This window comes from Drosophila grimshawi, unplaced genomic scaffold (assembly GCF_018153295.1).
Source record: "Drosophila grimshawi isolate 15287-2541.00 unplaced genomic scaffold, ASM1815329v1 contig_1377, whole genome shotgun sequence".
Taxonomy (NCBI): Eukaryota; Metazoa; Arthropoda; class Insecta; order Diptera; family Drosophilidae; genus Drosophila; species Drosophila grimshawi.
Window position 1 is genome coordinate 8,571,743 of NW_025062900.1, and position 24,458 is coordinate 8,596,200.

General features: G+C 38.5%; 2 protein-coding genes across 3 annotated transcripts in view; both read right to left on the minus strand.

The window, feature by feature from the left end:
- Positions 1–11,428: 11,428 nt before the first annotated feature.
- On the minus strand, positions 11,429–14,544 carry LOC6562766 (polycystic kidney disease 2-like 1 protein). Its single transcript, XM_032736274.2, has 8 exons — positions 14,397–14,544; positions 13,682–14,333; positions 13,345–13,573; positions 13,022–13,249; positions 12,430–12,926; positions 12,321–12,371; positions 12,115–12,252; positions 11,429–12,050 (listed from the first exon to the last, which is right to left on the minus strand). The coding sequence occupies exons 2-8, from the start codon at positions 14,305–14,307 to the stop codon at positions 12,047–12,049; spliced, it is 1,773 nt and encodes a 590-aa protein (XP_032592165.1). The 5' UTR covers positions 14,308–14,333; positions 14,397–14,544; the 3' UTR covers positions 11,429–12,046.
- Positions 14,545–18,765: 4,221 nt separating this feature from the next.
- Positions 18,766–24,458, minus strand: part of LOC116805319 (uncharacterized PE-PGRS family protein PE_PGRS20) — a 71,687-nt gene continuing 65,994 nt past the window's right edge. The window contains exons 1-2 of one of the 2 annotated variants that reach the window (XM_032736525.2): positions 20,512–20,775; positions 18,766–19,277 (exon numbers count right to left, since the gene is read on the minus strand). In XM_032736525.2, coding sequence (XP_032592416.1) covers positions 18,881–19,222 — 342 coding nt within the window. In that variant the 5' untranslated portion in view covers positions 19,223–19,277; positions 20,512–20,775 and the 3' untranslated portion in view covers positions 18,766–18,880. Of the gene's footprint in view, positions 19,278–20,511; positions 20,776–24,458 lie in introns of those variants that run through there. The other variant, XM_032736524.2, reaches the window with a different exon arrangement.

The following is a 24,458-nucleotide window of genomic DNA, read 5'->3' on the forward strand; positions in this document are numbered from 1 at the left end:
GGATAATTAATGCCAGCCTGCCTATAGCTGATGCACAAATGTACATATTTATGCACACACACATATATATATATATAGCTTGTGGCATATATATATATATATATGACGTGATTATGCCAAGCAACAATTTACATTTGCTTCAAGTGTCCAATGTCTCAATATCTGTTAGGAAATGCAAATATTTTCCGTTATCTCTATTTTCCCTCTCTATCGATTCTATGAAATTTAAACATGAATTTTAGTTATTTATTGTTTTGTTGTTTATTGTTGTTTTTGCTGCTGTTGCTGTTGCTGTTGCTGCTGCTTTTACTGGTTGTGTCGTTTGTGGCAAATGCATTTTAATATTTCAGCATTGATTTGTTATGCAAAAATATGACATGCTTCTGTGTGAGTGTGTGTGTGTGTGTAAGTGTGTGTGTGTGTGTGTCAGTATGTCTGTATGTATCGCATCACTCAATGCGATTACATTTCGAAGGGAAAATTATGCATACGCCGTGTTGGATTCACTCACATAATTTAGCATTTATTATTACATATTATTATGATTATGTTATTTAATTTAATTTGATTTCACATTTCAATCCCCAGCCATCAATTCTCTCTCTTTCTCTCTCTCTTTCTGTCTCTCTCCCCCCTATGCCTCTCCTGGTGGCAGTGGCTTATGTGCTAAGCTGCGCTGAGTGACTCTGCCAAGTGGTTTTTTTGGGGCGTTATTTGCCACACCAAACATTTTTGGGGGTAGTATGTGAGTGTGTGTGTGTGTGTGTGTGTGTGTGTGTGTGTGTGTATGAGTGTGTATTGCCAAAATGTCTTCGATAATAGAAAATATAATCAAAGCGCTATAAAAATGACATTTAACATGCGGCGTGCGTCGCCGACGAGTCTCGTCTCATCTCCAAGAAAACGTCTCTCGTCTTCCGTCGCAATTTTTCTCGCCTCTCCTCTCCTTTGCCACTCCTCTGCCGCTTCTTATGCTTGGGGTTCGTCTTTTGGGTCGCTGTGTGGTGCGGTTTTTATTTCATTTCACTTCGTTGAGGGTTGGAACTCAATTTACTTGAAAACGCATCAAACAGCAAATTTTATGAATTTACAACGTTTCGGTTTTTGGTCCACCCCTCCATTCACTCCGGCCCCCAAGAGCCCAACCTCCGAGCTATGCTATACAGTTTTTTTTTTTGGTTTTCGGGGTCACTGCGGGGCGACAATTGTCTGACTGTGTGTGTCGCATGTGTCATGTAAGTGTAATAGAAAGCAAAGCTGATGGTTTGCCAACTCACTCGACTCGTCTTGCCTTGGTGCTGCCATCAAGGGAAGCTGCAACAAAACCACAGCAGGCAGCAGCAACAGCAGCAGCAGCAGCAGTAGCCGTAAGGCGAATGGTAAAATTAACCACCGACCAACCAAAGGAGTTTGAGGTGTAAGAGTAGCTTGGGCAAAACGCCTTTTGCTTTGATAATGGCCCAATGGGTTTTTGGGGTCTTGCTGTCAGTGGCTTCTCTCTAAATGTAAGGGAATATACGAGTGTGAGTGTGTGTGTGTGTGTGTGTGTGTGTGCACAATTGCGCTAGCAAGCCAATGAGCAAAAAATATTCGTGGCAATCATATCGAATATTCGCAATTTGATTGATATGAACTTCAATATACAGATGAGGTTGTTAACTTTTTAGAGGGATACATGAATTAAAGTGACAATGGCGGGTGTTCTGTGTGTGTTTTATGTATTGTGTGCCAATAAAAAGTTTATGAAGTGCCAAAGTACTCACAGCTTAATGACCATAGAACATCAGACAGCTGGATAAAGTCGATTAGTTCGAATGGGCCAAAGGACTTGTGCACAGAAGACATGAGTTGTAAGGATTTGTGGTGCATGGAACATTGAATGGAAATGTCGAAAATAACATATTAATTAGTAGAAAATATCAGTACTTCAAAAACTGAATTCAATTCGTAAAACTAAAGTTGCATTTTGAAATACAAATTGAAGATTTATTACAAAAACATGGCAATAAACCGCCCCCAAAAAGTATTCAAGAATTCAACTTTTCTGTCATTAATATGTTTCCCTCAAATTTGTCCAGATTGAAAAAATAAATGTTATTTGAATGGTGATTCTTGGTATTTGATACCAAAAACATAAAAAATAAAAAAATTGCAAAAGTGCCTCTTAAGTTTTCATTGCGAACTTTTCTCTTTGGCTATTTAAGAGGAGGCGGTGTCCAAGTTTAAGTGGCATGTGGCGCGTTTTGCGTTGCACGTTTCAAAGAAATACGCAGAGGGAGCTGCGCCTGTGTCTGTGTGTGTGTGTGTGGCACATATGTGTCCACTCTGTGTGTGTGTGTTGGTGAGTTTGAACTTTGCTGCAGTTGATCAAAAATTCATTTTTGAAAACTTGCCATAAAAATGGCAGTTTTATGCATGTGTGTGTGTGTGTGTGTGTGTGTATTTCGCTCTGCATAGCTGATGCAGCGCTGCCAGCGTTGCCATCAGCAGCAACTAACTTGAGAGTTTATTACTTGGCCCAGTGATCATTGTTGTTGTTGTTGCTGCCGTTGCTGCTGTTGCACGTTGCGCTCGTCGACATGTCGTTGACAGCGTTGTTAACATTTTTATAACCAAACTTTACGCGTTGCGCTCTATTTGGATGTGGGGTTATTTTGAGTGGGTGCGCTTTGGGTTGGCTCATGCCACATGATGTCTTATGCACGCACGTTGCACGTTGCACGTTGCACGTTGCAACTTGCACATTACCCAAAAGTCAAAGTTGCTGTTAGAGTCGCGCCGCCACCGTTGGCGACCTCGAGCCACATTTAGAACCAACAGACAAACAGGCAGACAGACATCACCACGTGGCATCAACTTGTACAGGTTGCGGTGGCTTGTTAGCGAAAGTGTTGCAGTTGCCATCACATTATTGTTGCTGCTGCAGCGGGGCCTTTGACAGTTGCACATTCACACTTTTTTGGCCTATTGGCTTTTATTATGTATGATTTTCTCGTATTTTTATTTATTTTTTTGCTTTCATCATGATGATGATGACCCAATTCAGTATGCACACTGTTTGCGCAATTTAATTTGCGCAACTATCTGCTAAAGTTCTGCCAAAGTTTGTCTGCCACTTTGTTGGGATTGCTGCTGCTGCTGCTGTTGCTGCTGTTGCTGCTGCTCTTGTCTGCTCTCTGGCTGGGCTTTCTCGCTTGTTGGCGGCATTGTGTTATTTGCACACCAAAAACTACAACAAAAACTACAACAAAAACTATGCAACACCCGCCAACCGCTACCAACACCAACCAATGCCTCCACCCTGCGCATGCTTCTCTCACATTTTGGCTTGATGTTATCAGTTCGATCTGCGCATTTGCATGCCAACTGAAGGACGGCCAAAAAGGTGGATGGGCTGAGCATTGGGGGGTGATTGGGAGACCATGTAATGTTTGGGTAATGCTCTTTCTTTTTTTTTTCTCTTTTTTTTTATGGGATGTGAGCTTTGCCACAGCTCAAAGTGGTTGTGCATATGGCCAGAGGATGTGGGAAAGAGGCCAAAAGGGTCAAATGGTAAAATGTGGCGTCCAAGTTGGTAAAGGGGGAGGGGCGGCGTCGATAGTGCGGCAGAGGCAACTTTTAATAGGCTTGGGTTGGGTTCATATTCCACTGCATATGTGGCTTGCAGAGTGGCTATTTCGTTGGTAAAAGTCGAGATGAGCACTCGAACATTTGCAGCTTATTTTGTATTCGACCACGAAATGCTAACAGAATTGACTATTCAGATATGGATAATAAGAACACATTTGAGTTGTTAAAATGTATAACTAGTATTGGAAAATCGGCTCAGTTTTGTCAAAGTTATTTAAACTTAAAGTTTCGAAAATGTTTGTGAGTTTTATTCAGATGGTTTCCTCTTTTATTCAGATCTTAAGCACTATAGCTTCTGAGTTCTTCTAGATTTTGAATTTCTTTTGCACTAGAAAGAGTAATCCCTGATTTTTTTTTTGAACAAGGGCAAGCGTGCTTTGTCTTCCTGGGCGTAGTTTCCACTTAGATTATAATCAATAATTTCCTTTGAAATATGTCAAGCCAATTTCCCTGATGCCCGCTTACATTATTCAACCCTCTGTTCGAACATTAAGCTTCAGATTCGCCGAATTTGTAATTTCCTTCTTGCATATGCTTACAAATTAGTGACGAACTTTTTGGTAAAACAATACTCAACCAATGCCAACAAAAACCATCAATTTTATTCACCGCATGCTGCTTTCGGATTTTTGATTTAAGAGGATCCGCTTGAAAAATAATTGTCTCAAATTACGATTGGCAAAACTTTCGCTGCACAAGAAAATGAAATAAAATAAAATAAAGCATCTGACAGAAATTGGATTTCTTAAACGCAGATTAAATACTCTTATTGCAAGGTATTAATATCCTTTTTGTACAGTTTTATATTATTATTGAACTTGTTTAATGTATACAAAATTTTATATCAATCCGATTTTATTCCATTTGATAAAAGGAAAGGTAATTTTTGCCAAAGTTGCAGTTGACAAAATTCAATATATCGACTTAATTCAACATCCCGATATTTATATATTATGTATGATAATAATAAGTGCACTTTTCTCGCATTCGGAAATGTTCGCATTGCAATTGTTTGAAGCTAACACAAATTAATACCACGGCAGGTGAGTGAAAGGTGAAAAAGGAGCTGGGATCACGACCGTGGCCAATTAAAAGGTATATTTTTTAATTGCATTTCCTTGCCATGTGTCGTTCTCAGTTAATATCATTGTTTTCCATTTTTTGTTTGTTTTATTTTTTTTTTTTTGTGTTGTATGTTAATACTTTTGCCACTATTGTAGTTGTAGTTGGTTTATTGACGCACACTCAAAAGTTGAGCCATATTTAAAATGCATAGTGAATACACGATATATAAAACTAAGTAGGTCTTCGTATATACCCATATATATACATAAATATGTAGTTGTGTTATGTTTGCTTACTTTTTGTTGGGCTCAATTAACATTGTTTATTTAATTCGTGGCTGTTTTGCGTTTTCATTTTAATTAAATATATATTAATTTTATTTCATACGTGCGCACCAACATTTTAATGAATATCACATGATTTGTGGAGATAGATACGTATATATTGAAAAGCAATATTTACACATTGGTTATATCAAATATTTCACAAGAAATGCATTGAAATATTATTTATTTTTGAAAATACAACATTTTGAATTTAGTAAAGACCGTTTCCACATCAAAAAGTCTTTAATTTCAGTCTGAAAGTAATTATTATTATAAAATCATTAGCTTAAAATATGTATATACATTTTGTGGAAGATTGATAACATTAAGCATTAAGCATTTATTAATTATCAAAACAATGTCCAACTTTCTTCGGAATCCCATCAAAGTAAAAAATTCTACGAAAAGTGTACAATAATATCGGGGTTATCTTGGAGCCCACATAAAAGTTACCAGCTACCAGTGTTTTGTTAGCATTGTCGCCGCACACTTTTGAGACAAAGCCAATTTATGAAAATTATGAAAGCCGCCGCACAGCAACATTCCAATGTTGCTATCGTTGTTGCCGTTGTCGTCGCCAAAGATCTCATGGCATGTCAAAATAAAAGCCAATCTTAAAAGACGCCCACGCGACAAAAAGCCCGAAACGAAAGCCCCAAACGAAGACAAAGTTGGGAGAAAGATGCGTTTAACAGTAAGATGATGGTTCGGTTCGGGTTATGCCGCTCCTTAGGCCCAGCCTTTTGTAGTAATATCCAAGGCAAATATCTCAAATTTCAATGCACATTTTGCGAAGATGAAAACAAAGCAATGAAAAATTTAAAAAAAAAAAGTAAAAAATAATAAAAAATAAAAACCATCTCGACCGGCCTGCTGGCACACATTTCATTTGAGCCCAGCCCAGCCCAGCCCAGGAAGCTGCCCGGCTTCGACTGGCTTCGACTGGCCCGGCCTGGTCTGGTCTGGAATCAGAGCCATGGCGGCGTTTGGAATTGACTATAGTCTGAGAAGGTTCTCAGCTAGTGTGAAGGGTTGTCCGTCCTGTTGAGCGCAACATTGTCGCCGTCGTCGTCGTCGTCGTGTGTGCCGCCCATCAAACCAAACAGCTAAAATGGTAGGAAGTCCAAATGTATCTTTGTATCTCATTTTGAGTATCTCTAAATATGCACGTATGTGTAAAAGAGTATGAGATGACTGTTTATCTGTGTGTGTGTGTGTGTGTGTGTCTGTGTGTGTGTATGTGTGTGTGTGTGTGAGCATGTGAAACCGCAAAAGAAGGCAAGTACCCGAATGCATTGAAACTGGCTTGAAAACTCAACACTGGCTGGCCTCACGGCTCACTTAGTCATCAACGCAGAGGGAAACCGCAACGTGTCCCATTTAAGAGAGCCAAGAGTAAAAAGATAGTGGAGTGCTGCGTACCCCAATGGTCATAAAGCAACCAGCAAGCAGCAACGCCAGGCGATATCCTTGAGTGCCTGGGCCAGTTCCAGTTCCACACTGCCAGTGCCACTACCACCGCCAGTGCCTGGCCATTAGCCACAAACGAGAAATGAAGATTATCTAAAAGATACATGCGACGACCAACGACAGACGACGAACGACAGACGACGAACGACAGACGACGAACGACAGACGACGAACGACAGACGACGACCGACAGACGACAGACGCTGGACGACGAACGCGGCAAGCAAGTTTCATTACGGCGAACAATTCTATACCCTATACTTAAAATGTGTTTAAGTTTGTGCAACTATATTGAGCAAATTGAATTGAGTTTTCTCCTTCGTTTCTTCAGAGAACACAGCGCCTGCTAATTAGTTAAGAGATAATGTGAAGGGGGTATCACAAAAAGATTATCACGACTCAATTGGTTCGATGAGAGGCATGAGTTTCTCTTCCCCTCGCCGGGAATAGCGGAAAGCAATTTTAAATAATTGAAATTAACCCAGTCAATGTTTATAATAGAAAAATCACTTGATGATCTTGAAAGGGTTTGCATTGTAATCTAATCAGAGACTTTATGAGCTTGTCTCAGAAACTTCAGCTCTCATTCAAATAAATTGTTTTCATTTAAGAATATTTCTGCTTATAGCAAGAATATCATATTTTATAGCAAGAAACGGAATTTTGAAAACTCAAAACATTTAATTCTTGAAAAAATAAATCTCAAACGATCAATGGAGATTCTTTGACATTAATCCATTGATCACAATGAGTATAACATAATTGATATACCTCTGCTAGAATTTGTTAACAACTTTTTCTATAGTTTCTATATTTCAATATCTTATAAAGAACTCTTTTAGTTTTGATTTAAGCCTGACTTCAAAATGTATAAAATGTATAGCAGAAAGTGTGTAATGGGCTTAATAACATTTGAAGTGGGTTACAAGGTATTCGCCGGTCTTGCAACACTTGCAACTAAGTATATTACCCATATTGCTTGTATCTTTTGTTTTGTTTCGACGCTATTGTCTGCGGCATCTCGCACACTCGGCTTGTGTCCGAACTGTAACTTATGCTGCAGCCAAAAGCTGATGGCTACGAGCCGCCTGCATTTCATTTCGCATTCATTTGTCGGTGAGGTTGGGCGCGAAGCAGCTCTTGTGGCCAGGCATTGGAGGCGCCATTGTTTGGCATACTTTTTCATAGAGCACACACACACACACACACACGCACACACACACACATGTAGTTGCGCCTAGATTTTGCATAGTTACAGTTACTGGCCGCCAGGCAGACAATGGCATACAAAAGCAACAACTGCAACAATGTTGTTGCCACTGATGAGAATGATGAAGATGATGATGATGATGTTGATGCTGTTGTTGGCAGTGAAAGGCCATCACAAAGCATCGAACTGAACTAAACTGAACTGTTGCTGTTGTTGCTATTGCTGTTGTTGCTGTTGCTGTTGCTGTTGCTATTGCTGTTGATGTTGCTCTTCTTGCTGCTTCTGCTGTTCCATGGCATAATTGTTTTATTAGCTACATTTGCTGCATTTGCCTAATCTAAAATCCGTGCCCACAACTCGCACTCAGTGTTTTGTGTATCTTTCAGATACACGAACGTGCTCACTCACAGCCAGTTGGCTTTGCTTTGTTTTTAACCCACACAGTTGCCTTGTGTGTATGTGTGTGTGTGTGTGTGTGCCTTGCATAAAGAGTAGATCAGGTCAGAGGCAACAAAACATTGGGCACATTGCAGTTTTGTTAAGCTCCGAGAAACAAGCAAAGCAATATTTGCTTTGATTGCCATGCAACAATGTCTCGAATTTGTCATAGAATTTCTTCATCTGAAGCTGCATTTTAAGAATTGGTTTCTTCTTCGTCTTTGAATATATTTATTTGGCTTCAATGAAGTTAATGGTATTCATATCAAAGTTGGATGGCAAAAGATTAGTTTGGCTTTAAGGCCATATAAATCTTTTCGCTGATAACACTTTATTCATAGTCTAATTGTTCTACAACATCGTTAATACATTGTATTTGAATAGTGTGCGCTAAAATAAACTACAATTGATAGACTGAATGCAATCAATACTGGATTGTTACACTCGCCCATCTCGAGCTTCCGGCTGGCAATTTAACTTGGCTCAAAGGCGATTTAAAATTTGATTTATTGCAGCTGAGCGCCGCTGTCCAAGTGCAGCAGCAACCGAGGGCCAGTTAAACAAGTCAGCTGTTCTGTCAGCTATTTGCCGATACATATCCGTATATATCCGTATTCATATCTTGCACATTGTATCTTGTAACAACCCTCAAAACCATACTATAGCTCGGACCTCATATATAAATGGCATATAAAATAGCTATGCTGTTGCCAAGCTATGTAAATAAGCAGCTATCTGCTCTTGCTGTTTTTGTTGCTCACTAATAATAAAAGACAACAATAACAGCAAAAACAACAACAACAACATCATCAACAACTTCATAGCCGGCTGCTGCTTTGATCAATCAACCGTCAAAATTATTGCTGCATGTGCCCCGTGCCAACTTCAGACCCTGCCGGCATCTGAGGGAGTTGCGGATGCAATTATAAGCATTTCCACGTGCCGCTTCATTGGAGCTCAGCTCAGCTCAGCTCAGTTCAGCTCCGCGGCCTCACAGTAGCTAGCAGTTAGTACCTAGCTAACCCAGGCCCTTCTCCTACTCCTCCGTTGTAACTAGAAATGCCCCTATTTTATTCGCTCTCCATGCTTAAATAGAAATTTATTGGCCACTGGCAAAAGCCCGCTGCAGCGAATGGTAATTTGTGTGTGCATGCACTGAGAGAAAATTAACTTAACTGCTTAGCCATTAATGAAGTCTCTCTTGAATATATGTTAGCCATTGTTAACTAGCTAACGAAAACTGTTTATTTTCATAAGGAAATTTATATTTTAGGCATTAGAAGGGAGTAGTTGGCAAAGGCTCTACGTTTGATCAAACCATAAGTTATATACCATCTAAAACGCTGACAGACAGAGAGTAGAGGCTATATGTCTATTCGGAGTCGATATAGCGATTATACTAATTAAGTAATTTAAATTATTATTACAAACCAACATTTGAATCTAGGTCAAATTGCTGCAATAGGAAGGATCGCAAATAAACCCCTAATATGCATCATAACGTTTAAATTTGCTTAAGTTTATATTAGCTATTTAAATGAATTTAACATTTGAAGCACTTGCAACAGTTTTAAAGCGCTTTTGCTCAGTGCGTCTGGCAAGGCTTACTAGCAACATATGCACAACCTCAAAAGGGCAGGTCGCGGTGCGTGTTGTGCGTTAGTCCGCTTTGTCGTTTTGTCATCACTTATCACATCTGGTGCTGCTGTTGCAGTTGCTGCTCAAGTGGCCACTCACATATGCAACAGCAACTGCGACAGCGACAGCGACAGCGACAACGACAACGAGTCGACAACGCTGACAACATGGGTGGGCGTTGGCTTTGGCGTTAGGCCTATGACTGGGGCTGCTTGTTATTATGCGCCCAGTGTGGCGCATAATGCAGTTAATCTGGGGAATTAGGTAAAAAAAAAGCTGACAAAAGGCAAACAAGCGACATTGAAGTGGCCTTTTGCTGATGCTCCCACTTGCAACAGCAACAGCAACATCAACAGCAACAGCAACATCAACCGCAGCAGCAGCAATGCAATTTTGTATCCTATTACGTAAAGTAACTGTCAAGTCGCTTAGGCAGCTCGACGAGCAACAACAAAAACAACAACAACAAATATAACTCTGAGTGACTCAGATCGCTTATCTCGCAGGCAAATGTTCCTTTTTTTTGTGAAGGATTTACGCACAAAGGAAGCGATACGACAAGTCAAGCCCGAAAGTGGAACCAAAAGTAGCCAAGCGAATTAAAAAAGTAAACTCCAAGTAAATTAAATAAAAGACAGCAACAGTCTGTGAGATGGAGACCAGACGGCAGGGGTGAGCAGTTGGGCAGAGAATGAGAGAGTGAACTGGACGCAGACCGCTGATAAGGCGCTAAGGCCGACGATGCCGTCAGCAACCGCAGCGAGAAAAATGTTTTTTTTGTTTTTTTTTTTTCAGAAATGAAATCAGTTTTAATGAGTCATTCAAGTGGCAAAAAGAATGCGGGCAGCAGGCAGCGGCCAGCAGGCAGCACTCGCCACTTGCCACACAAGCTACTAGCATAAATATAATCATTTTTACAGAGCAGCAAGCAACACAACAACAAAAAAAGAAAGAAAAAACGAAGCATATTCAGTGCACCGAAGACTTGTTACTCTTGCTAACATCTACATACTTTTCGTTGCCAAATCAAAATATATTAGAAATTGATTAACTAACCAACTAATTAATAAAAGAGTTTCATTATCAAACAGCAAAAAATAAATTTAAAACCCTCAAAATAATAAAGAATCCATCATTTGTCAATGTAGCTGCTGTTAATTGCTACATGATAAAATTAGTTAGCTGAGCTAAAATATATTGAAAATTTCAAAACTTCCAGCTCGAGAATTAGTTCAAACCAGCTCAATTTCCGATGCATGACAAAATTTGTCAGATTAATAAAATAGCCCCAGCAAGTGTATAGATAGATGGGTCAAAGCAATAATAATATCGCGCTATGTGGATGTGGATGTGATGAGGATGTTGCAGGAAACGTCTGTCGCCAGTTGCATGTTGGCTATGCCAAAGCAAAGCAACAGCTAAGGCCAGAACCGATGCCGCCGACGCTTCACAGGAAATCACAAGCATGCCTGACAGCGAGGACTGGCATCCTGCTCCCGAGCAACAAGTTGCTCGTGGTCCATCCAGACTCCTACGGCCATTTCACTTTGCTTTCCATTTTATTACTAATTTCTTTCCCTTTTGTCTGTGTGTGGGTTTGCTTCTTTTTTTTTTTTTTTTTGCTCTTGTTTATTCATTCTTTTGAGCAGAGTTTTGCAAATTATAACGACAACCGGAGTCAGTCGAGCCCAGATGGGGAAGCGGGTGTCCAATTGGAACTAGGTAAGCTGTCGGATGTGGGGGGTTGAAGGGTGAATTGAATTGGTTGGTGGGTGGTGGGTGGCAGAGATTCGCTTCTCTTGATGACTGGACATTTAATGAAACGAAACGACAACAAATTGCTTAAGCATTATTTGCGCTTTCATATTTCAGTTTGTGTGGCATTTCCTTTCCCTTAACGTCCTTTTCCTTTCCTCTTTATTTAATTTTTTTACTTATAAGCATTATTGCACATAAACAGACATTACAAAGCGCATAATGAGCAGAACAGTGCTTGGGGCAGGCGTGAACGTATTCCATCGGTTGACAACTTGCAACTGATAAATCTACAGTTTATGAGTCTATTGCAATTAAAAAAGGATGTTTGCATTGAGCTCCAGCTCTGCTGAATGCCAACTGGTCGCCTTGCCTTAGTTATGCATAGCTTTCCAATACTTTCCACAGCAAAAAGGAATAGTTTTTGTCAAATAACGTATGATTAAAATCACAAGGCTTGCCCCTAAAAGCCAAGTGATTTCTAATTTAAGGGGAATGAGGAGGAGCTGAGAAGTTATCTAAAAAATGTTTTATCTACATGAGATTAATCATGCATTTATTACAAGTCTTAGTTATGCTCACACATTAGATTCTGGAATTACGACATCAATGTCGATCTCGTCGAGGCCTTGCTCTCTGCGCAGAATATTTAAATATTTAAGAAGACGTTTCAGGACTGGACCGGTTACCTCCTCCAAAGACGTGATACATTTGCCCGCACTGCAAGAAAAATATTGCAGTTAAATGAATTAAATTTATCTGTGTTTAGTTATTAACGGTAAACCCACCGTTCCATGCGATCTGGCAGATATTCGGCCTGCGATAGAGTTACTGGATGTCTGAGGTGAAAATATGTTAAATTAATTTATTAATATGGGAAACGTTACGCTGACTAACTGAAGTGCTCTCCGGCGAAGGACATCCTTTTCGGCTGCCATTTGGGGACCGATGCGCTGATCGAATTCCAGTTCACCCTTGACATCTTGGTCATACTCAACCCGTTCCTTTCGCTTGCGCCTGACTAGCCTATAGAGCCGATCGTAGACGCTTCGGAAGAACAATCCGATGACAAGGCCCAATTTAGTGGGACGTGTCTGTGCAAAGCTCCTGACCTCATCGTATGTGGAGTTGACGATGGCCAGCATGGCAAAAACGAGCATCGCGTACACCACAACCACGAATGATAAGTAATAAATCCGGGTTACAAAGTGATTCATATTAAACAAGTCCTCGTAACTAAAGTCACACATCAACATGCGCACCATGGTTAGCATTGAGGTTGTCAGATCGCGAAACTGTTTGTCGTGCCCCTCAAAGAATGCCATGCCACACTGTGCGTATGCCACGATGATGGCAAAGAACATTAAAAGAAAACCACCCATTTCGTAGGTGACCTAAGAACAAAAAACATTGATAACATCACAAGCAAAGAATGTAAATAAAAATAAAGGTAAAACTTAAATTAAAAGAAAGAATACAAAATACGCACCTCTTTGACCACTTTGACAAATATTACCATTGTACGATTAAAAACAAAAAAGGCGAGCATTCGAATCCAGACCAGAAATATGACAAGTCCAACTATATTATTATACATAATTGATATAAAAGAAACCACATCCAGGTTAACGAACGTATCACAACTGCGAGCTGCGATCAATATGCCCCGAAAGTAGTAAACTTGTACCACATTGATGAACAGCATAATGTAGCAACCCTAACGCATATATCACAATAAATACTTAAATATATCAATTTGAATTTGGGCTCTAAGCGACCACTTTACTATTATTAGAGATAGTCTTCACTCACCAAATAGCACACAAAGTCCGCTAAATTGTCAATTTGGCCGATATATTTACAGAAACCAATTCTCACAACGATTAGGATATCTCTGGCAGTAAAAATAGCGACCATAAAGTAAAAACTGAACACTATAATGACATTCTGCCAGCTATCGCCGAAGAATGTGTCCCGTCGCATCGTATGTAATTGATAGCTGGGCACGAGTCCACCAGTGGGAGGCTGCTCCACAAATAATCTAAAGTATTTTACTCCATTAGATAAAACATAAAGGGTTCAAAGTTCCGAAGATTCAATTAGTGTGCAATAAATAATAATATAATGTTACATTTTGGATACCACTGACCTTGTGCTCTGGAACAGATATGTATTGACATGATACATATTGAACTCGAGCATAACCATGCGTGTGCCGCGATCAATCCAGTCGATATATTTTATGCTTTCAGCCATTTCTATGTTCTCATCGTTATCGTAACTGAAGCTCTTTATATAGCCGGCGCCCAAATACGTTTTAATTTCGCCAAAAACTGGCATTGCGCCAGCCTCCCACAAGCCGACAAATCGATCTCCAGCATAGCCACTTTTATGTTCACTAAACCAATCGTAGGACGCATAACAGGAGGCCATGTATTTCGAGAAGATTGGATTATATTCGCAGTGATCTTTTTGGACCCGCACCTGTCTCAGACGCGGAGGTCCGAGCAGAACATTTCCATGCAACAGGGTACGATTCGGGATACAGCTGTCGAGCTCATGAAACTCCGATGTCTCGTTGCGGAACTGGTAGACGGACAGGATGTCGTTCGATTTAAAGTCACCTTTGTTAAGTAAAGGTATAAACCTGAAAAATATCCAATCCCAAAACTTGTTTATTGTATTGATTCCCTTGAAAGTGATTGCTAATCCCGGCTCCATAACCGTAGGACGCCGTACAAGTTGGCGTTCCATAGCATAGTTATAATAGTGCATAGTATTATTGCTCGTTCTATTTGTCACTGCACATTTGATCGAGATTAGAATTGTTTTTGTTTTTTTTAGCCCCAATTAGGATCGCTTACCCAGTGAGGCCAGCAACAGGAATATTATGTATACAAGGAAATCGAATAACGCTCTCCGTGTTTCCCTTATCGAGCTGTATCGAATTTTTTTCTTTCGATCTACAAAGCCCCACAAATGTTGCAAAAGTCTATTAAAAAATGTTCCTTTTTGTTTGGGTTCCTCGTTCATTTTTTTGATATTTTGTTTTATTTACGTTTGCAAAAGTTTTATTTTAAGTTCTAGTAACAATTAACAATTGACGCTCATAGCAAATGCTGCTTGATTTATAGTAACACTATAATATAGGGGTAGCACAGCATTCTCTACTTTGTTAAAATTTAAGAGATTTTTATAATAATAATTTAATGTAATAATTAATTTATTAAGTTTCCTCAACTAGTATTTTAATAAAGTAAATATAGTTCTGAATACTATCGATTTCAAGAGCAGTTCATTTTTTAATCATGACCCAGCACCAATATTAAAAGTAAATGTTAATTTGGAAACACCAATTCCACTTTTCTGACTACTTTACTATTTTTTCATCCAATTACTATTTTTATAAAGTAGAAATATAACTGAGTATTTAAATTTGAGCTTAGCCAGCTGTAAATTATTTCACTTAACTCAATAGGGACAATAAACAAATATATATTTTCCTGTCATATAATTTCTTCTTATTCGGGTTTTCCGTCTCAATCTTTCTCTCTCTCTCTCACCTAGTTTTTCCTTTTGATGCCTTTGTCAAGCTGCTTTTGTGGTGCTTTGTTGTCGCGCTTGGGTTTTGAAAATGATTTTGCAAAACGCGATGGCAAATAGAAAATCATCATAATTTTCGTTTATTACAAGAGTTTTACCCATTTTGTCATAGTCGTTGTTTTGAAACTGTTCCTTTTGCTTTTAATGTTTTTTTATTGACAAAGTTTGTCTGTTGGCAACGTTGTTGCTTTAATTGCCATTGTCAAGAATTGTCTTTGTTATTGCCACAGTCATTGCACTGCCCGGCCACCTCCATCAAGTGGATAGAATAGCAAAGCAACTTTCCAACTCCTTTGATTTGTTTTGCACAACAAAGCTACGACAGAAAAAAAACAACAAGAAGAAACAGCATAAACTTTTTTAAAAGACCCCAGCTGGCAACCGTCCTCAGACCATGTTCAAGCCATTTTCAAAGGTGTGCTAAACTTGTATAAGCCAAAACATTTTTGAGTTATTAATGGAAAAGTGCTGGCTATCTCGCTTGCACCCTCAGTCAGCCTTATATAAATACAGGTGCTAACTAAATGTTATGTTTTCATTATGCTTAGGGTAGCTGTAACTTTTAGCCAACTTGCAGTCAGTTTCTAGCTCCAGCTGTGCTATTCTATTCTGCTGCCGGTTATTGGCTTAGACACATTTTTGTTGTGTTCAACTCTATTGTTTTCAGTATGGTAGCAGAAGTACTCGCATATAGCCTGCCATTTGTTTGCCTAAAGAACACTTGTTTTTTTTTTTAAATAACTTGTCTAACGCAACTAATGAAAAGATTTGTTATTAGTTTTGCAGCAACGCAACTTAAAGTAGGTGCAAAAAGTAAAGGCCCAACTTTTCGCCAAGAACTTATTCAACAAAAAAAAAAAGGACGAAAAATAAAGAAAGAAACAACAACTTGAAAAAGTAAATAAATATTTGAACAACTTCTTATGGCCTGCTATTTGTTTTGGTGCAACTTTCCTGTGTAGCAGCTGAAAGGACGTAGTGCAAAAGTTTACGTGTATTTGCAGTTTCTGGAACTCTCCAAGTTTTGGCTTAGAAAATTGATCAGACAATTTTCAAGCTAATTTAACAATAAATAAACAATAACAATAATAACAAAAAGAATACGAACATCTGCGGCAACGGCAAGGAAATGTCGTGAACCAGTTTTTTATTGAATGCCCATTTGATAATAATTTAATCTTTTGTAGCCATCCACATAGTTGTCCAAACATTGTGAATAATTTGTTAATAAAACCCATTCAAAGTCTAAATATGTTAATAAGTCAGCTCATTGCTTTGTTCGCTGGCAATTGGCATATTAAGTTACCAATTTGATTTGTAAACTGCGATTTTTAGTCTTTAGTTTAGACAATTAAGTCAATTTAAAAAGGCGCTGTGGCAACTGATTGATTGACTTTATCTTTACGTCTTATCTTATCAACACTCTCGTTCCACTCGATCTTTAGTGCCATGTTTGGCTTTCAAGTTACAGCGGCCGCATAACATCTGTATCTTAGGCAACAAGACAAGCAGAAAGGTTGACTAAAAGTTGGCATTAAACACGTTTTTTTTTTTTGTTTTTAACTGCTTTCGCGTAGGCTGAGAGTTATCTTTATAAAGGCATTTGCCTGCAATCAACTTCCTGCCCACCCCGCCAGTCGGGTTAAGCGTAACAACAAACTGTTAAGCATAATTGGAATAAGTTAAGGAAGAAGAGAGTGATCTTCAGATGATTGATCATAAAGTAAGAACTTCGAATTTCTATATTTATCAGCAAATATAACAAAAAGTGTTAGCAGATTTAATTTCTGAAATACTTGAATTTTTCAAAGTCGAATACAAATGGAGTCGATAATTGGAATATCTGTGTTTATTCTGTTACTCTGTTTTCAAGTCTTGGCAATCTATCAATATTTCCATTTCCCAAAGAAATAATTCGCAATTTTTCATTAAGTAACAATAAATTTATTAAAATATATTTTGATTTTAGCTTGATTTAATGTAATTGTACACTTATTAACATTTATTTTGTTAAATTTGATTTTGAACAATGAAAATTGAAGAATATTTTTTAATTAATAGTACTTAGGCTAAAATAATTCATTAAAAACTTAATTCATATATCAACTTATTACATTAAAAATATGCGTTAGATGTGCATTTGAAACAGCAGGCAATCGATGTCGCTTTTCTCTCTTACAAATGTTAAGTTAAGTTCCGCTTTGAAAAATTGCCGTCGCCTAAGAAAATAAAAGTAGGAAAAAAGATGGAAAATTGAAGAACAACGTTGCTGGATTGCGCACACAATAAAACTTACAATTTGGCAATTTCATTGTGCCGATAGTATCTGGTTGCAGCTGGTTCTCAAACTGCATAGAGTCATAAATGCTGGCCAGCAAATCAATCATGTGGCTGTGGAGCAGAACGCGTCTGTTCCATCTGTCCGTGGGTCAATGTCACCCGCATGTTGAAAGCGAGACCCTAAAACTCAGCAGGGCGAAAAACTACTATGGCAAATTGAATAATTAGTTTAATTGAAAGAGAAAACCTGTAAAGTGTGTAAAATGTAATTATTTTTCAAATGCAAATCAAAAACTGTGAAAAATGTTATTTAAATTCATGTTGATATGCAATTTATTAAACATATTTGTTGCTGATTACGAACTCATCAATGAGTAATGAGCTCCATTGTCTGTTGAGGGGGGAAAAAATAAACGTACTTTTAATGAAAAAAGTTATAAATCGTTAACAGTTATTTTAATATGCAATGCCTGAAAAAAAAAAATGAATGTGTAATATTCAATAAGCTGCAAATTAAAATCAATAGACTAATTATTATCATTGTTGGCGGCTTCCAAAAACGGCGATCCAATCCAGTCCTCCAGACCAAACCAAAACCAAACTACAACAAAACACGTCAGCGCCTGTAAAAGAAAGAGAGAGAGAGAGAGAGAGGAAGAAAGGAAAAAAGAGAGAGAACCAAGGAAAATACAAAAGAAGCTACCAGGGGAAAAGGCTAGCAACTTTATGTACTATGTGTGGAAGCTGTTTTCGGGATTAAAGTTTAGCAAACGAGGACGACGCCTCTTGGGATTTGTTAGTGGTGCAGCACAGAGTAAAGGCGTTGATAATGGTCAACCAAATTATACCCAGTAGCATAATATTATAAAACATTGTCAAACATTTAATGTGATTCTACTAAAATGTTGCATTCGCTTATGTTATGCATTTTAGTATAATCATTATCTAATTGAAGATTTTTATTAAGACACTGAATGAAACTGTGTCTCAAGTAAGCTCAATCTGTATTTCTGTTAAAGGGTATACGAAAGAATCCTAAAAAATAATGCTACGGATGGTAAAAGCGCACGAAAACATGGGAAAAATAAAAGAAAACATGAAAGAAGCATTGCTCCAAAAGGAAAAACTAAAGCTCAAAGAACAGCGCCCGAGTCAGGTGAAAATGGATTCTGAAAATTGGGTTAATTGATGCTTAGTGTGTTGCCAGTGTGTGTGTGTGTGTGTGGCGAGCATTGCCCGCTCAAGTATAGAAGAGTTGGGGTGGCTGGGCGTGGTTATTTAGCTAAAAGTGGCTAATAGTTTTTTTTTTTTTTTTGCGCCAGGGCAATCGGCCAGCAACGGAAACGGAAGCCGGAAATGTGCACAAGAAAATACACACACACACACACACATACACAACATGAAAATTGGCAAAATGGCGGCGTCGCCTCAAATTTGGTTGGATAGAGGAGAGAGGAGTTCATAGTTAAACAGGTCTACATGTAATTAGCATTAAACCATTTGTCGAATTATACACACCGGGACTGCCCAGATCCGTTAGATTGGCATTCAGTGCTCCCGGCGGTCCGCTCAATGATGTGGCGCCACCGCCACCACCACTGCCGCCCGCACCACCACCAGAGCCTGAACCAACATTGTTGCCACCGCCGCCAGCGCCTGCTCCATTCTCGAGCGCCCGTGTCACGTCGCTGTGGCCGAGCAGCAGCAATAGCAGTAGTGGCTGCATCATCCACGCTCTAAGCGACCTCATTTTGCAATTTGGCATTTTGGCAATGTGTTTGTTGTAATCCATCAGCGGCATCAACATGTTCCATTTGTTGTTGCTTGAATGTGCGGCTTCGTTGGCGCCAATTGTGATTTCTCTGCAAATAGGAGAAAAAAAAACCATAAAATAATTGAGGTGAATTTTGCATTGGATATTTTTGCATTTTGATTTCCGTCCGATTTTTGGCTTAGGTGTGGTGAAAAAGTATTTACTTAATTTTTGTTTGTTATTGAATTGAATTTTGTTTACAAAACACAGTTACGAAAGTAACTCACTGCTTAAATGTCACTAAATTTGCCCTGGTGACTCTACAAACTTAAAAGTATCTTACAGATTACATGATCAATTGTCACTGTACAAATCTGTCTTTGAATAATGTCGTTCGCTCTTTGAGAATGCGAATAATGTTTGAATGCACTTTTTGCAGCGTATCAAAGTAACTTTTATATATATATATATATATATAGACTTTGTATAACTTATTCCTTTTTTGCTTTATATACTCCCTAAATCGATTGTATATATCTTGAATCAAAATATATATATATATATTGCTGCATGGCAGTTTGTGTGTTCAATTTATGTTGCATATATACTGATTTCGTTGGTGTTTCGATTGCCTTAAGCTGCACTTGTCACAAATACATCGTGCAGATACAAATATATCTTGTCTCCTTCAAATTGCACTTTTGGCACGTAAATTCGCGTATTTTATGCACTGCACGCTGCTTCTTGTCATTTAACAATCGCGACACACCCTCGAAGCTAATGTATCTTGCAGATACAATTGCTGAAATTGCAAAGGTATTTCTTGTGGATTTTTTCTTGTTTTTGTTGTTGTTCTTCAAACTGGATTTCACGTCGCGTTTTAAATTGTTTTGCGCTGATACAAATTTAACTCGCTGGCGCTTTAAATTATTGATTTTCTTTTTTTGTTGTTGTTGTTGCGTTTTGTTTATAGAGCTCAGTGCTTTTGCTGCTGTTGTTGTTGTTATATCTGCTTTTTCTTATTAAGCTTATGTGTGTATCTTTGTTGATATTAATGCATTGCACTTGCGCCCAACAACTGGCTGTTGTCTGCTTTTTGTTACATTTATAAATGGTTTACACAACATATGCTACAAACACACGCACAGCTGTGGCTACAATTTGTAACTGTAGCGCATTTATAAATACGGCTGCTTGTTCCTTTCAGCTTCGCTTTTCCCTTTGCCGTTTTCCCTTTGCCCTTTGCCCTCTTCCATTTTCCATTTTTCCCTTTCTGCCGTTTTGTCGTTTTTATGCTGCCAATGTTTACACACTGAACAACTTTTTGTTGGTCGTCAACAAACCATCAAGCGTTTCGCCTTGGCCCCTACACTTCTTATCAGCACAGCAACGTCGACGACGTCGTCCTGCGGTTCCTTTTCCGATATGCTTATACGGATGGGCTGTATTTGATTTGTGTGACTCCCTTTTGTGCTGGCTGGTGTGGCAAACGTGCTCACATGCGGTCCTCTTGAATTTAGCAGCGCGCTCTTGTTGTTTCAGTCAATTGACGCATTTTAAAAACGCATAAAATTGGTTTATGTTTGCCTTTCCATTTCGGCTTTTCTTGCTCCTCTCTTTTCTTTTTTTTTGGTTTATCCCCCTCCGATTGGCGTCAATTTATGCAAACATAGCCGTTCCAAATGCTTCCAGGCATATGACAAAACGCTGGCTACTGATCCGATGGCGAAGAAGAAGCAGTTGGAAGTTGGAAATAAATGCAGCTGCAGTCGCAGTCGCAGTCGCAGTCGCAGACGCAGTTCCTCAGGCAGTCAGGCAGGCAGACAGTCGTCTTTGTCTTTGCGGTTAAGTATCTGTAAGTGGTGCATAAGTGGAAAAGAAATGTTATTGATGATTTATTTGCATTTGGCATTGATATATGCTAATGTTTTCTTATTTTTTTTGTTTGTTCTGTTTTTCTTTTTGGTCATGACAGACTGTCTGCCTGTCGGCTGCCTACCTCTCGATCTCTCTCCCTCTCTCTCTCTCTCTCTCTCTCTCTCTCTCTCTCTCTCTCTCTCTCTCTCTCTCTCTCTCTCTCTCTCTGTCTTGCTTAGTGCGCGATCTAAGCTAGGAAAAGGTTGAAAATTTGTGTTATCTTTGTGCTGCGCTTGTTCGTTTGTTTTTCAATTTTTCATTCGTGCTCGGGAAATTATTATGGCATTTTTAAGTCATTTTTATTTGCATTTCGTGATTTCGTATAGACAGATAAGCCGCAGAGAGCACCGAAACAAGATTCGTTTCGGTACGTGGATGAGTTTTGTTATGTATATGTATATGTATCTGTGTGTGTGTGTGTGTGTGTCAACTCAAATATTTGATTTAATTCCTCTGACATATAATTAATCACTCTGCACCTTTTACGAGCAGCAGTCCCAAAGAGCAAAGACAACAACAACAACAACAGCAACAGCAGCAGCAGCAGATACAGATACGACCCCATTGAGTTAGCCTGGGGTCTTAAGAGTTGTACGACTTGCGTTTATTTGTTTATAATTAAATATTATTTGGCAGCCCAAATGAGACAGTCGAGAGAGCAGCAGCCGAGTGGCATTTATCAGTCATTTCGATTCACTTCCAGCTAGTTTCGTTTCTTTTCGTTTCCATCGTTTTTCTGTTTTTTTAATGAGTTACAAATTTGGTTTTTCAGTTGTTTAATGTTTAATGGCTGACAGCATTATAGATTAGCGTCCAAAAAACTTTTTCTAGTTCGGTGCCCTGCGCTGCTGTGCCATCGTCTGTTTTCCATAGTTGTCTGGGAACAGTTTTAGCCGGCGGCAATTTGTTAGTTCGTTTTTGTCGTCTGTCGTCTGGCTACTTGGTGGGTCTGGGTCTGGGTCTGGTTCTCTTGTTTCGTCGTCTCGTCTCGTTGCTGGCTAATGTGTTGCAGCTCTTTATGTGTGTTTTTCTGGGCTAATAGCCAACGGCCTGGAAGCCAACTGGCCACACATCAAAATGTTGGCTTTTTTGTTATTGTGTCTTCTTAATTTTTGGCTCGTTAGAAATATTAGTTTATGAGAAATTGGCTTGTTTGATTGGGCTTAAGCCGAAAGAATTTCGAAACAATTAAAATATTCCTATTACCAAAGATTGCCCACACAAAAATGTGCACAGAGAAAGCTAAAAAGTTAAATGAAAAAATTTGAACAAAACCAATCGGTTTTTTTTTATCAACTTTTTAAAGTAGCGGAACCCTTCCTGACGGATAAAGACAAAGTTAACCAAGTATATATTGCCGAGCGCATATCATCTAATAACCCAAATCCACCTGAGTACTTTACTTAGCATCCCCATTAAGCCATACACAGACACAGACACAGACAGGGAGACAGACACACAACGGAACGATTACCATATTGATAAGCTTAACCATATGCAGATTTCGCTTGCCTCTAAAAGCCTTCCACAAGCCCATTAAAAATTCATATGTGCAACTGTCAAGCGCCGTGGAGCATTTGAATTTTGAAGTGCGCAGCCGTTAAAAGTGTCAAATTGGTAAAACGACGACAGTTGAGCAAGTCTGACAACATAACAAAATACACACAAGCAAAAAATAAAATATATATATATATATACATTCTAAAAACAAACTTTGACGCCTACATAAAATACTACCGATATACATACGTATGTATATTCTGGAGAGTTCATAAGAAATTGATATAATTTATCAAACTGACGCTCACAGCAACGACGAATCGAGCGAATCTTGAGCGTATTTATTTAGACATATAAATTATGCGCATGGGAGAAAAGGGGGTGGGGTGGGCGTGGTAGCAGCCCAGAGGCGTGGCACACGCACAATTCAATTGAATGAAACAAGCAACAAGAAAGATGGGCTGGGGGAGGCCACAAAAAAGTAGTTCATTAGTGTGGCTCAAAAGGGCATTTGCATAAAGCACAAAAAACACAGAAAAGGAAAGGAAATCAAAAACAAAAACTTAACCTACAAAAACTTTGAACAATAATCAGTACAGATAAAATTGGTATATCCTCGAATCATTACAAAAAGAATGTAAATTAAAATAAACAAATTGAACCCTCCACGAAAACACAAAAAAAAAATATATATAAAAAAAATAGAATAAAAACGCCCCAAAAATAAAAAATAATTGAAAAAAGTTTCCACTTGCCAAAACTTCAAAAGTCAGCAACATGCAACATGAATATCAAAATCAAACAGTACAAAAAGCGAAACAAGGAAGACGAGTTATTTTTGGTGTGCCGAAGATTAAATACCCTTCAGATCTATGACCGATGCACGATAAATTCATTCTCTTCTTACAATATTACAAAGAGAGTATCAAAATCAATGCATAAATCTGGCTGGTTGTGGACTAATTTAGCGTTATTACTTCATTTTGTTGGAATTACGAAATATATGTCTCCTATAATGTGTTACAAGTTTCGAAGTACAAATTAGAGTATGTAAAAAACACGACAGTGAATTGTGCGCTTATAAAGGGGCAGAGTTCGATTTTGTTGAGAGAAGTGCTTTGTACTCGTTGTTTTTATATATGTATATTTTTTGTTCATGGTGTATCCAGTGCAGCAAATCAATGCGGCAAGCAACAGCAGCAACAACGACAAACAGTGGGGTAAACCACGATCCGCGTGTCAGGGCCAAATTCTGGGAAATCGCTTCAAACAGCCCACTTGGTAATAAAAAATATTTTCAATAATAAAGTGTATTAAGTTGTGAAGTGCACACAGATATATGTGTATGCATGTACACACACACACATACACAAACACGCTCCCAGTTGAGTTGACTGCAAGTGAAAATAAATGAAATGTGAACCAATGGAAAAGCTTCGAAAAGCAATAAGAGTGAACATTTTTATACAAAACAAAGAAATACAAAAAATTTATGAAAACAAGAACTCGCTGATCTCTGTGTGCGTGTGTGTATGTGTGTGTTTGTTTGTATGTGTGTGTGAGCTGCGTGTAAATATACATCTTTTTTCATATAAGAGCAGGGAACTCGTTGCCTTTTTATACCCAGTTATTAATTTTAAAAACTGGTATAGATAATAACTTTAGAAAGTTTAAAAGGAGTTCCTTGAATAATCGATATCATCAATATCAATATTGAAATTTTTCATTCAATTTAAAAATTATTAATCTGATATATTTAAAAAATTGAATGAAAGATGCGATAATAAAACGTGGGATTGATATTTAATACAATGCATTCGAATGCAGAATAATGCTCTTAAGGGTATCATGTAGTCGAGCATTCTCATGCTGG